This window comes from Sminthopsis crassicaudata, chromosome 5 (genome assembly GCF_048593235.1).
Source record: "Sminthopsis crassicaudata isolate SCR6 chromosome 5, ASM4859323v1, whole genome shotgun sequence".
Classification (NCBI taxonomy): domain Eukaryota; kingdom Metazoa; phylum Chordata; class Mammalia; order Dasyuromorphia; family Dasyuridae; genus Sminthopsis; species Sminthopsis crassicaudata.
Window position 1 is genome coordinate 239,367,032 of NC_133621.1, and position 12,131 is coordinate 239,379,162.

Sequence of the window (12,131 nt, forward strand, 5' to 3'; positions counted from 1 at the left end):
GCAATAATATTCCATAACATTCATATATCACAATTTACCCAACCACTCTCCAGCTGATGGACATCCATTCATTTTCCAGTTTCTAGCCACTACAAAAAGAGCTGCCACAAACATTTTGACACACACAGGTCCCTTTCCTTTCTTTAGTATTTCTTTGGGATATAAGCCCAGTAGTAGCACTGCTGGATCAAAGGGTATGCACAGTTTGAGAACTTTTTGGGCATAATTCCAGATTGCTCTCCAGAATGGTTGGATTCTTTCACAACTCCACCAACAATGCATCTGAAACACCTTCTGAAAAAGACCCTAAAAAAAAACTCCATGGAATATTGTGGCCAAATTTCAGAACTATCAGATTAAGGACAAAGTATTACAAGCAGCCAGGAAAAAACAATTCAAATACTGAGGTGCCACAATGAGGGTCACTCAAGATGTGGCTGCCTTTATATTAAAGGATAAAGGGCCTGGAATCTGATATTCTGACAGGCAAAAGAACTTGGCATGCAGCCAAGAATGAATTACCCAATTAAGCTGAGCATTTTCTTCCATGGAAGAAGATATACATTTAATGAAACAGATGAATTCCATTTGTTTCTAAAGAAAAAACAAGATCTAAACAAAAAATTTGATCTCTTTTAAAAAAAAAAAATCACTTCCCAGTAATTCAAGGCTTGCCTGTTCCAATCCCAGGGGGAAAAAAAGAGAGAAATATGACAAAGAAATTCCTTTGCGTATAGTTTTAATCAGATTAATGATTCTGATTCTGAATGAAGTGTAACTTGGGTAATCTTGTCTGTCTTTTCAATTCTCATGTTGTCTCCACTTTTGCTTCCATTTTAATTTCCTGATTCATTTGAGAAGTAAGGTATGGTGTAGCTTTATTGATTTGCTGATTCTTTTTCACTAATCTAAACTTTTGATTATGGTGAGGAAGCCAGGAAGCAATAATTGCTATTTGTAATCTTATTGTGCAAAACCTGTTACATTTCATTCTTTTATCTTAAATTTATGGATAATTTTGTTTGTTTCTTTATCATGGAACTATTTAGTTCTGAATTAAGATTTATGGCTTCTGGGGCAGCTAGATGGTGCAATGGATAGATGCTGGTCCTGAAGTCAGAAGGATCTGAGTTCAAATTTGGCCTCAGACACTTAACACCTCTAAGCTTTGTGAGGTGTTACACACCTGGGCACATCACTGAACCCCAATTGCCTCAGGAAAAGAAAAAGATTTATGGCTCCTTATTGACATTTGAAGAGGCAAAAACCTTTTTCATTTTAAATAGAGAATTGATACTTGCATCAGTAGGGTTAATTGCAGACTAGACAGAATGAAGGATTGAATTAATTACCTTCATTAATGAAATTTTAAAAGCCTATATCAATATAGAATGTCCCAAAAGTCTTGGTGCAGTTGTAAGCTGTAATAACTTAAAAACTTGAGTAGCTTAAAGCTGTATTTAGACTTAGGGGGGCATCCTATGCTGTTAATTCACTGGTGGGAATACTTGTATGTTCTATAATATTAAAATAAATTGTTAGTTATTGGGTCAACATGCTTAGGCATGAAGCTTATTGGATCAACATTTTTAGGCATGAAGTTTATTGATTAAAAAAAAATTTCAGTTACTAAACATATTCCCTCCCCCCCAAATGTCTTCACTCCCCACTGTGAAAAGGTGTGGGAGAGAATAATAAAACCTTTATAACAAACAAACTTTATAACAAATAAGACAAATTCCCTTAATGGCCAAGTCCAAAACTATGAATATCATTACATCAGTTGGATCACTTCAGTTTATCAGGAGTTATATAACATTCTTTATCATTAGGTTAGAATCATGATTGATCATTGATTTGATATAACTTCTCAAGTCTTTTCAAAATTTTTAATGTTTACAGTATTGATAAATTGTTGCACATGTTTAATATATATTGGATCATTTGCTGACTGGGGTAGGGGGGTGGGGAGAAGGGAGGGGAAAAAATTAGAACATAAGGTTTTGTAGAGTGAATGTTGATAATTATCCATGTATATATTTTGAAAATAAAAAGCTTTGATTAAAAAAAAAAACAAACAGTCCCAGAAATTGTTCTATTTTTTCACTCCATTCTGTAAATTTTATCCAAATTTTCTCAAGTTTCTTTGAAATTCTTTTCTTCCTTATTTTTTTTTACAATAATACCATTGCATTAGTACCATAATTTATTCAGATACCCTTGCATTAGTACCATAATTTGTTCAGACATTTATTTCCTTAGTTTTGAGTTCTTTTGCTTCACAAAAAGAGTCTCTGTGAATATTTTTTATATGTATAACCTTTTCCTCTTTCTTTGATCTCTCAATAGAAGAATTGTTGGATCAAAGAGTATGTAACATTTAGGAAATAGTTATAAATTGCTTTCCAAAATGGTCGTACTAATTCAAGGCCCCTGCAGGAGGCATATTTTCCACTACTTTTCTCCAGCATTATTTTCCATTTTTTAATATACTTTTACTTTCTCTACTTTGTTCTCCTCAAACTGAGGTACAACCATATAGTTACTTTATTTCTCCAATTCTTAGTGACTTGGAACATTTTTTCATATGGTTTTAGATAATTTGGATTTATTTCTTTCATATACTTCCACCATTTATTTATTTATTTATTTTCTGAGACTGGGGTTAAGTGACTTGCCCAGGGTCACACAGCTAGGAAGTGTTAAGTGTCTGAGACCAGATTTGAACTCTGGTCCTCCTGAATTCAAGACTGGTGCTCTATCCAGTGTGCCACCTAGCTGCCTCTCTTCTACCATTTATTAATTGAGAAGTGGCTTAGTCTTCTGAAAACTTTATCAGAGGAACTTAATGTAATATTTTTTCCAGTTCATTGTTTCCTTTTAATCTTTTATATCTATGTCTAGTAATCTTTTTATATCTAGGCCATAGATTAATTTTTGTCAGAAAAAGGAAGACTGAATACATATCACAGATAACAGAAATCAGAAAACAAGTTCAGGAAATAAATATAGAGAAAAAGGAAGCAAAATCAAAAGTCTTTATAGATGATATGATGATGTTTTTGGGGAAATCCTAAAAAGAGTCAATGAAGAGTTAATTAAAGCAATAACTTCAGCAAAATTTCTCGGTATAAAGTAAATCCATAAAATCATCAGCATTTTTGTTTGTTGCCCAAAAAAGCCTGGGGAAGGGCAGAAGAGCTAGAATGAGACATTCCATTCAAAAGAACAAAAAAATTTTTAAAAATAATTAGGAATGTATCTAAGATATACTAAAGAACTATTTGTTCCTAGATAGGTTGAGCCAATACAATAGAAGTAGCATTACTACCTAAATTAATTTATTTATTCAATACTATATAAGTCAGACTATTAAAGGATGTTTTTGAGCTAGAAAAAAGATACTTCATATGGAGAAACCAAAGGTCAAGAATCTCAAAAGTACTAATGAAAAAAAAAGTAGTAATTCCAAAGTAGTAATCATTGAAAAGATTTGCTACTGGCTAAAAAATACAAAGGTCAATAAGTAGAACATATTAGATACATAAAATACAGAAACAAACACAGTAGCATAATTTTTGATAAACCCAATGACCCCAATTATTGGGGGAAAGATTTACTATTTATCAAAAACTTGGAAAACTGGATAGTAGTCTGCCACAGATTAAGTTCAGACCAACAATTTTGTTAAGCCAATAGAAGCATATAAATATAAAAATATAAAAAGTTATACATAAACTTATTAGAGAGGGATAAGATAGAAATTTATCTTTCAGATTTTGGTGGAAGAGGGCTGTTGTTTTCCTGACGCGGCTTCCCTGAAATCCTATTCCCACACATTCTGATTGGCTCCAGCTTTCTTAACTCAGTGTTTGCCTCTAGGGCAATTAAAGAAACCAACCTCAAATACTTGAGATCCTTCAGATTTGGTGAGTGCTGGAGACTACTGGAATGACCATACCCTGAAAATTGACTGACTGGACAGTTTTTGCAGATTGTATAGACATCTTAACTTATTCAGGATGCCAGGTTCTTCTACCCATTTTTTAAAAGAAGAGGAAGAATTTTTTTTTTTTTAAATTCTTTGGAAAAACAAAGTCAATATCAAAGGAATAAATGAAAAAAATGTGAAGGAAAGAGATTTATTGAAGGTATTGGGTACAGGCTAAGAAGGGAAAAGTAGATTGGTAAAACAGAATAAAGGTACAATTTATAACAGCAAATAAATGTAGTAACTTTGTATTTGACAAATGTAAAGACTTAAATTTCTTGGGTAAGAATTCATGATTTGGATAAGAATTCATTATACGGTTTAAAAAAAATTGTTGGGAAAATTTAAGCGCAGCCTAGCAGAAGTGTGACATAGATCAGTCTCTTATACCATTTATTAAGATAAGGTTAAAAGTGAATATATGACCTAAATATCCAGAGAGAATAGTACAAGAAAATTAGAAAAACCTGGAACATATTATCTGTCAAATTCATGGATTGGCAAACAATTTATGAATAAACAAGAAAGAGGACACAGTATGAAGTATAAAATGGATAATTTCAATTACATTTAAATTAACAATTTTTGGCACAAATAAAACAAATATGGCCAAAGTCAGAAGAAAAGCAGAAAATTTGGGGGAAAGATTTTTATAGACATATTCTCATATAAAGGTCTAATTTCTCAAAAATATAAAGAATTTTGTCAAATTTATAAGAAGATTCTACAATTTACAAATGGTAAAAACATATATAACCAGGCAGTTTTTGGATGAAGAAATCAAAATTTATAGTCATATGAAAAAATATTCTGAATTAAAACAATCTTGAAGAAATGAACAGTCATTTTATGCCTATCAGACAGGATACAATGATTAAAAGAAATAACTAATAATGTTGGAGGGAATGTGGAAAAATTAGAATACTAATTAATTATTAATAGAACTGTGAACTGATCTGACCATCTTGGAGAGAGTCATCTGGAATTACTTGAAATAATTAACAAAACTAATTTTATTTTATTTAAATTATTTTTAAGTTTAAATTTTATTTATTTAAATTTTAAATTGTTAGTTTAACAAAATTAAACATTCAACAATTAATTCAATATTATTTTCAAAAATAAGGAAAAGGAGGGGCACCTAGGTGGCTCAGTGGATAGAGCACTAGCCCTGATGTCAGGAAGACCCTAGTTCAAATATGGCCTCAGACTCTTAGCACTTCCTAGCTGTGTGACCCTGGGCAAGTCACTTAACCACAATTGCCTCAGGGGAAAAAAAAAAAAGAAAAGAAAGAAAGAAAGATAAGAAAAGGATTAATGCTAGCAAATTCTACTTATGAGATAAAGATGTGTATTACATCTAAAGTAGGGAATGTATTACAATATACACATAAAAAATACAAGAGAACATATTATCATTATTGAAGCCACTTCCAGAAGAATTGATTATTATATAGTATTGTTTTTGAAGTATATAATGATCTCCTGGGTCCTGCTCATTTCACTCAGCATCAGTTCATGTAAGTCTCTCCAGGCCTTTCTGAAATCATCCTGCTGGTCATTTCATTTTTTTTTCTTATTTTTTTTATTTTAATAGTTTTTATTTACCAGATATATTCATGGATAATTTAACAACATTGACAATTACCAAACCTTTTGTTCCAATTTTTCCCCTCCTTCCCACCCCTCCCCCCCAGCAGATGGCAGGTCGACCAATACATGTCAAATATGTTAAGAGTATAAATTAAATACAATATATGTATACATGTCCAAACAGTTGTTTTGCTGTACAAAAAGAATCGGACTTTGAAATAGTATACAATTAGCTTGTGAAGGAAATCCAAAATGCAAATGGACAAAAATAGAGGGATTGGAAATTCTATGTAGTGGTTCATAGTCATCACCCAGAGTTCTTTTGCTGGGTATAGCTGGTTCAGTTCATTACTGCTCTATTGGAACTGCTTTGGTTCATCTCATTGTTGAAAATGGCCACATCCATCAGAATTGATCATCATATAGTATTGTTGTTGAAATATACAACAATCTCCTGATCCTAGAGCCCAAATTTAATATAAAAATTTTAAGACCCCTGGGGGCTCTATAAATTTTTCATCCTTTCAAGCTGATATGATCTTGAGTGGTGTGATTACTGTTTCCTGCCTGTATTTGTGAGCAACCCCATGTCCTCTTTTCTGATGTGGAACTGTGACTTCAAGTTCTGCCATGTTAGTGTTCTTCCTTGCCCTGGGAGATCTGAATATGGGTAATTCAACAATCTGTGTAGTGCCAACAAAAGAATCCCTGCGATATCTTTTTTCCCTCCTTACCCTCTGTGACCTGAGAGCTACCAAAGTTACTGTTGCTGTTGTTTTAGTTACTCCCAAGGACTGCTAGTTTGCTGGAACCCAGTCTGCACTGGTGCAGCTTGCATTGGTGCTCCCATTTTTGACCATATGCAACAAACATTTTATGCCGACTTTCTAAGTGGTATTACACTAGAAAATTCTTTTACCTTGTCCTTTTTGTAGATTCTGCCACTCTGGAATTTGTTTTGAGGTATTATTTTAAATTCTTTGGATGGGAATTTGGAAAAACTTAGGTTAAGTCCTTGCCTTTTTTTTTTTTTTTTTGGACATCTGAGCTCTGTACTGCTCCTAATCAAGAAATCCTATGACAAATTATAGTAAATAATTATCTGTTAACATCAGCCAGAAGACTAATGTACAGTAGAAAAGGAGAGCCTCATTAGTAGATGTAGTGCCAGCACACATTTACCTGCACACCTCTGTGTTTTGAAACAGAAAAATCAGAAATACTTTTAGAAAAATTTGAATTGGGTATTTGGAGGAAGGTATTTGATAGTTTTAAGTAATAAGAATGGGAGCAAGCAGTTACAACAGTAACTAGCATTGTATTGAAGTACTTAAACAAAGACATTCTTTTCTGAAAAACCAGCGAAAACTATGAACATCTAACGTTCTAAATCTCAAGGATCCAGGGGGTCCCTAAATCCAGGAGATGAATATCAGCTCAGGAACCTAAAGAAACTAAGGTAAGACCAAGTAGGGTTGGCTTCCTCATGTAAAAGCATAGCAGGGGATAAAGCCACAATTCAAGAATTAATGCTAGATTGATGAATAAATCAAAGAAAAGTATCAATCCTTTGTATAGTTAGAGTCCATGAAAGAAATAATTCCATAACTATGCCCAAAAAGTTATCAATCTGTGCATACCCTTTGATCTAGCAGTGTTTGTACTGGGATTAATCCCAGTATGTGTGTATGTATATATATATAAAGGAGGGAAAAGGACCCGCATGTGCAAGAATGTTTGTGTCAGCCTTCTTTGTAATGGCAAGAAACTGGAAACTGAGTGGATGCCCATCAATTGGAGAGTGGCTGAAGAAATTATGGCATATGTATGCTATGGAATACTATTGTTCTGTAAGAAACGACCAGAAAGATGATTTCAGAGAGGCTTGGAGAGACCTACATGAACTGATGCCAAGTGAAATGAGCAGAACCAGAAGATCATTATACATGGCCACAACAAGACTATATGATGATCAGTTCTGATGGACATGGCTCTCTTCAACATTGAGATGATTCAAACCAGTTCTACTTGTGCAGTGATGAAGAGAGAACCATGGGAACAGATTGTAGAACACAACATAGCATTCTCACTCTCTCTCTCTTGTTATTTGCTTGCATTTTGTTTTCTTTCTCAGTTTTTCTTTTTCTTCTTTCTTGATCTGATTTTTCTTGTGCAACTTTCATTCTTGGACCCTTCCTGAAAACAGAAGTTCTAGGAATTATACTAATGGGAGGAGGGAGACTTGGGAACAGAGAGGGAAGGAAGCTGAAGCATGATGGTAAAGAACAGGGATTCCAAACTAAACCTAGTTCTAGCAAATCAAATTAAGCACCTACTATGTGCCAAGCACTATACTAAATGTTGGAGATACAAAAAAAGGCAAAAATTGTGTGATCTTTAAAGAGTAATTGTGGAGGTAAACGCAACTGTACTTCTTCCTGTTGTTTTACCATCTTGATTGGTCTTTTTGTTACTTTGTTCTTCTGGACTTGCCCCTTGGATGTTTCCAGAGTCATATTATTTATTCATAGTGCTTTGTAGCTCATTCTGTTTACTATTATCTCTAGCTTCAGTTTCTGATCTGGAACATTTTGCCTAGTCCAAATGCCTTCTTCTGTATTTTAGATTCGTGTGCCCAGTCCTTTTAGCTCTGATCTGAATTTTCTGGAAATCTCCTTCTGTTTTATCTGTGCTCACTGTCAATGGTTTTCAGGTGCCTCTTTCTTATTCTTCAAGTCTAAGTGCTTTGAAAGCATGGGCTGTTCTAGTCTGAGTGCTCCTGACTTCCATACTGGATGTTATTGGTGAAAATGATCAGAGTGCTTCAGGTTTCAAATTACCAATTTTCCTATCTCTAGGTAAAGCGTGCTACAGGTTTTGGTGCCTCTGGTATGTTACCAGTCCATTATGGCAAATTTTAAAAGTTTATTTACCTGCATCTTTGCTGGTTTTTATGATCCATCCACTTTTCTGATGCCCACAGGCTTCTGAATTTATTTTTGTTCAGTCTTGGGCTTGATGGAGTACATCAATATTCACATAGCCTCCTTTACATGATTTTTTTAAACAGCAGTATTTGTCAAGAATAATAAATAACTCAAAGAAAACCACTTCCTTTTATTGTATGTAATGTTACAGGTCTGTAATCTAGTCGAGTACTATCAGTCTATAACCTAATAAGAGTTAAGAACAATGAGAAAATATATCAAGTTTATAATTAATTCAGAGCATCTGTTTATTTATAAAGTTCAATACAAATTTGTCTTGAAAAAAGAACTTAAACAAAATTTTAGTGTATTTGAATTTTTCAAGGTTTTATTTAAAGCTGTTATTTTTTCATTTAAATACAGACCTCTAATGTTTCAATACCTGTTTCAATTCAATCTGAGTAGAGGTAATGTCAAAAGTTTTTTAAACTCTATAGTTGTTTACCAAAACTTAATTGTTTCTTCCTAGGAGAAAACTTTGATCAAAGTCCCCTGAGAAGAACTTTCAAGTCCAAAGTTTTGGCTCACTATCCTCAGAATATAGAATGGAACCCCTTTGATCAAGATGCAGTCAATATGGTATGTATATTTCTTCTGTCAGTAAATTAACCCATCAATAAACAGTAAGTGATTACTGTGAGTCAGACACTGTGCTAAATGTTTGGAATAGAAAAAGAAGTAAAAGATAGTCTCTATCTTTAAGGAGCAAGAGCAAGTAAACAAATATATATAAACAAGCTATATACAGAATAAATAGGAAATATTTAACAAAAGGAAAGGCGCTAGATTTTTTTTCTAAGTTTTTTTTGACAGTATATATGCATGAGTAATTTTTTTTTTATAACATTATCCCTTGTATTCATTTTTCCAAATTATCCCCTCCCTCCCTCTACTCCCTCCCCTAGATGACAGGCAATCCCATACATTTTACATGTGTTACAGTATAACCTAGATACAATATATGTGTGTAAATCCAATTTTCTTGTTGTTAAGTATTAGCTTCCGAAGGTATAAGTAACCTGGGTAGATAGACAGTAGTGCTAACAATTTACATTCACTTCCCAGTGTTCCTTCTCTGGGTGTAATTGTTTCTGTCCATCACTGATCAACTGGAAGTGAGTTGGATCTTCTTTATGTTGAAGATATATCCACTTCCATCAGAATACATCCTCATACAACATAAGGCACTAGATTTAAGAGGAATGGGGAAAGGTTTCCTGTAAAAGATGAAGTTTTAGTTGAAACATAAAGGAAACCAGGGAAGTAATAGGTGAAGATGAAGAAGAATATTCTAGGCATGGAAGACAGAGAAAATAACTCTAGCCAAGAGATGAAATATGTTATTCATGGTACAGCCAGAAGAGGCCAGTATCACTGGATCAAAAAACTATATGGAGGGAGTAAGATGTTAGAAGACTGGGAAAGTAAAAGGAGACCAAGTTATGAAGAATATTGAATGCCAAGCAAAAGATTTTATATTGATCCTATAGGCAAAAAGGAAATGTTAGAGCTTATTGAGTAGAGAGATTGAATCTATGCTTTAAGAAAATCACTTTGAATGGAGAACGGATTAGAATGGGGAGAGACTTGTGACAGAAAGACCAAACAGTAAGTTATTGCTATAATCCAGGTATGAGATGATGAGGGGTTGTACCAGAGTAATGGCAGTGTCAGAGAAGGAGTTTTATTTGAGAGATGTTGCAAGAAATTGGATACGGTGGGAGTGAGGGAGTGGGAAGAGTGGTGAGAGATAGAGAGGAGTTAAGAATGACACCTAGGTTGTGAACAAAGACTTGGGAGTATGATGTTGCCCTTTATAATAATGAAGATAGAAGATATGTGGAGGATGTAGAGAAAGGATCATAAGTTTAACTTTGCATATCTAGTTTAAGATGTTTGATCTTTCATCTATTTTCTTTTTAATCATAATTCTTACACTGTTATTTTCTGAAATTTTACATTAATTAACATATAGATGCTGTCATCAACTAGAACTAAGCAAATTATTTCATTAAACATTTAGCAAGCACTCATTATATGCCAGTCTTTGTATTAGGTACTGAAAATAGGTAAAACCAAGGCAATACTTGACTTCAAAGACCTTACCCTTCACTAGAGGTATTCCTAATGAGATTTATTAGAGAAATCAGAAAAGACTTTTTGTAAGAATTGGCACTTGTGTTGAGTACTAAAGAAAGTATAAGAGTCAGAATTGAAAGAGAAAAAAATTAGTCAGTAAACCTTTATTAAATGACTATTATATATAAGGCCCTGTATTAAGCACGGGAGACATATACAAAAACCAAAAGACAGTTCCTGCCCTTAAGGAGCTCACAATTTAATAGGGAAAGACAGTATATTAAAAAAAAAAAAAAAAAAAAAAAAGGCTTAAAAAGTAGTGGAGGTAAGAGGTGCTAGTGGCCAGAATAGGCTAGGATGATTATAAAAATTGGTTATCATAGTGAAAGGAGAGAATAGTTTTAAAGGATTGAAACAAAGAGTAAGATGAAAAGATTAGGACATCATAACGAAGTGATGAAATTGTTAGAGAGAGTTAATAAATATTTATTAAATTTATTAGACATAATTTTAAGCATGGATGATACAAAAAAAGGCAAAAACAAACAAACCTTTGGTGCCTTGAAGGAGCATATTTTAAGCATGTACAAGATATAGATAGATAGTCGGTATACAGGTGTGTGTGTGTGTGTGTGAGAGAGAGAGAGAGAGAGAGAGACAGAAGGAGAGAGAGTGCATGTAGAAAAGAGCTAGCAGCTGGGATGAGAAAAACAAATAGCTTCCTGCAAATACAAGTCTTAAAGGAAAGCCAGGGAAAGTAGAAGGTGTATGTAAGACAGCAGAGCATTCAGGTATAGGGAATAGCCAGGGCAAAGGGACAGAGATGGAAAATAATGCCATGTGGGAAAGACTATCATAGTTTTATATTTGAAAGAATAATGGAATTGGAGTTCTTTTGGAATGGGCCCTAGCATGGCCTCTGTTTATAATTGGGAGCAAGAGAAGAAAAGCAAGTTGTTAGTGCAGGACACTAACAGGACATGGTTAACCGTGCACCCAGATACAAGGACCTTGAGTCCTAGTAAAGATGATACTAAGAATCTTGGGTTCTGCTACATATTTCTGTTCCTTGTTTTTCTCAAAATGTGGCCAGTGGTTAAGAAGTAAACATCTCCTTTAAGAGGGTCTAAGTAGTAAATAAAGAATAACAAACATCTTCCCCCTTAGCCTTATGAAACCTTCCACCAAGATTACTGATTGCCAGTTTTACGTAATCTCAGGCCTTTAGATGCCTCTGACTGCTGCCTCATCGAGCAGCAGTTCTTTGTTCAACAGAGCACCCAGACACAGTGGCTTCCCAGCACAAGTCTTTATTCTATACAATCACATGCTATACTCCTCCACTTCCTGGTCCCCACTACTTATATTGGGTCTATGAGTTCACATGCACAGCCAATAAGAGAAGGAGATGTCTTCCGTTGATGATGTGTTCTCAATACGACTAGAGTTCCCATTCATGAGGCAGTCCCTGCTAGCTGCAG

At 34.0% G+C, this 12,131-nt stretch overlaps 1 protein-coding gene across 1 annotated transcript in view; it reads left to right on the forward strand.

Moving 5' to 3' along the window:
• DENND5B (DENN domain containing 5B) overlaps positions 1 to 12,131 on the forward strand; it is a 242,205-nt gene that overhangs the window by 66,385 nt on the left and 163,689 nt on the right. Inside the window, 1 exon segment of the mRNA XM_074270625.1 lies at positions 9,041 to 9,150. Within this exon segment, the coding sequence (XP_074126726.1) occupies positions 9,041 to 9,150 (110 nt within the window).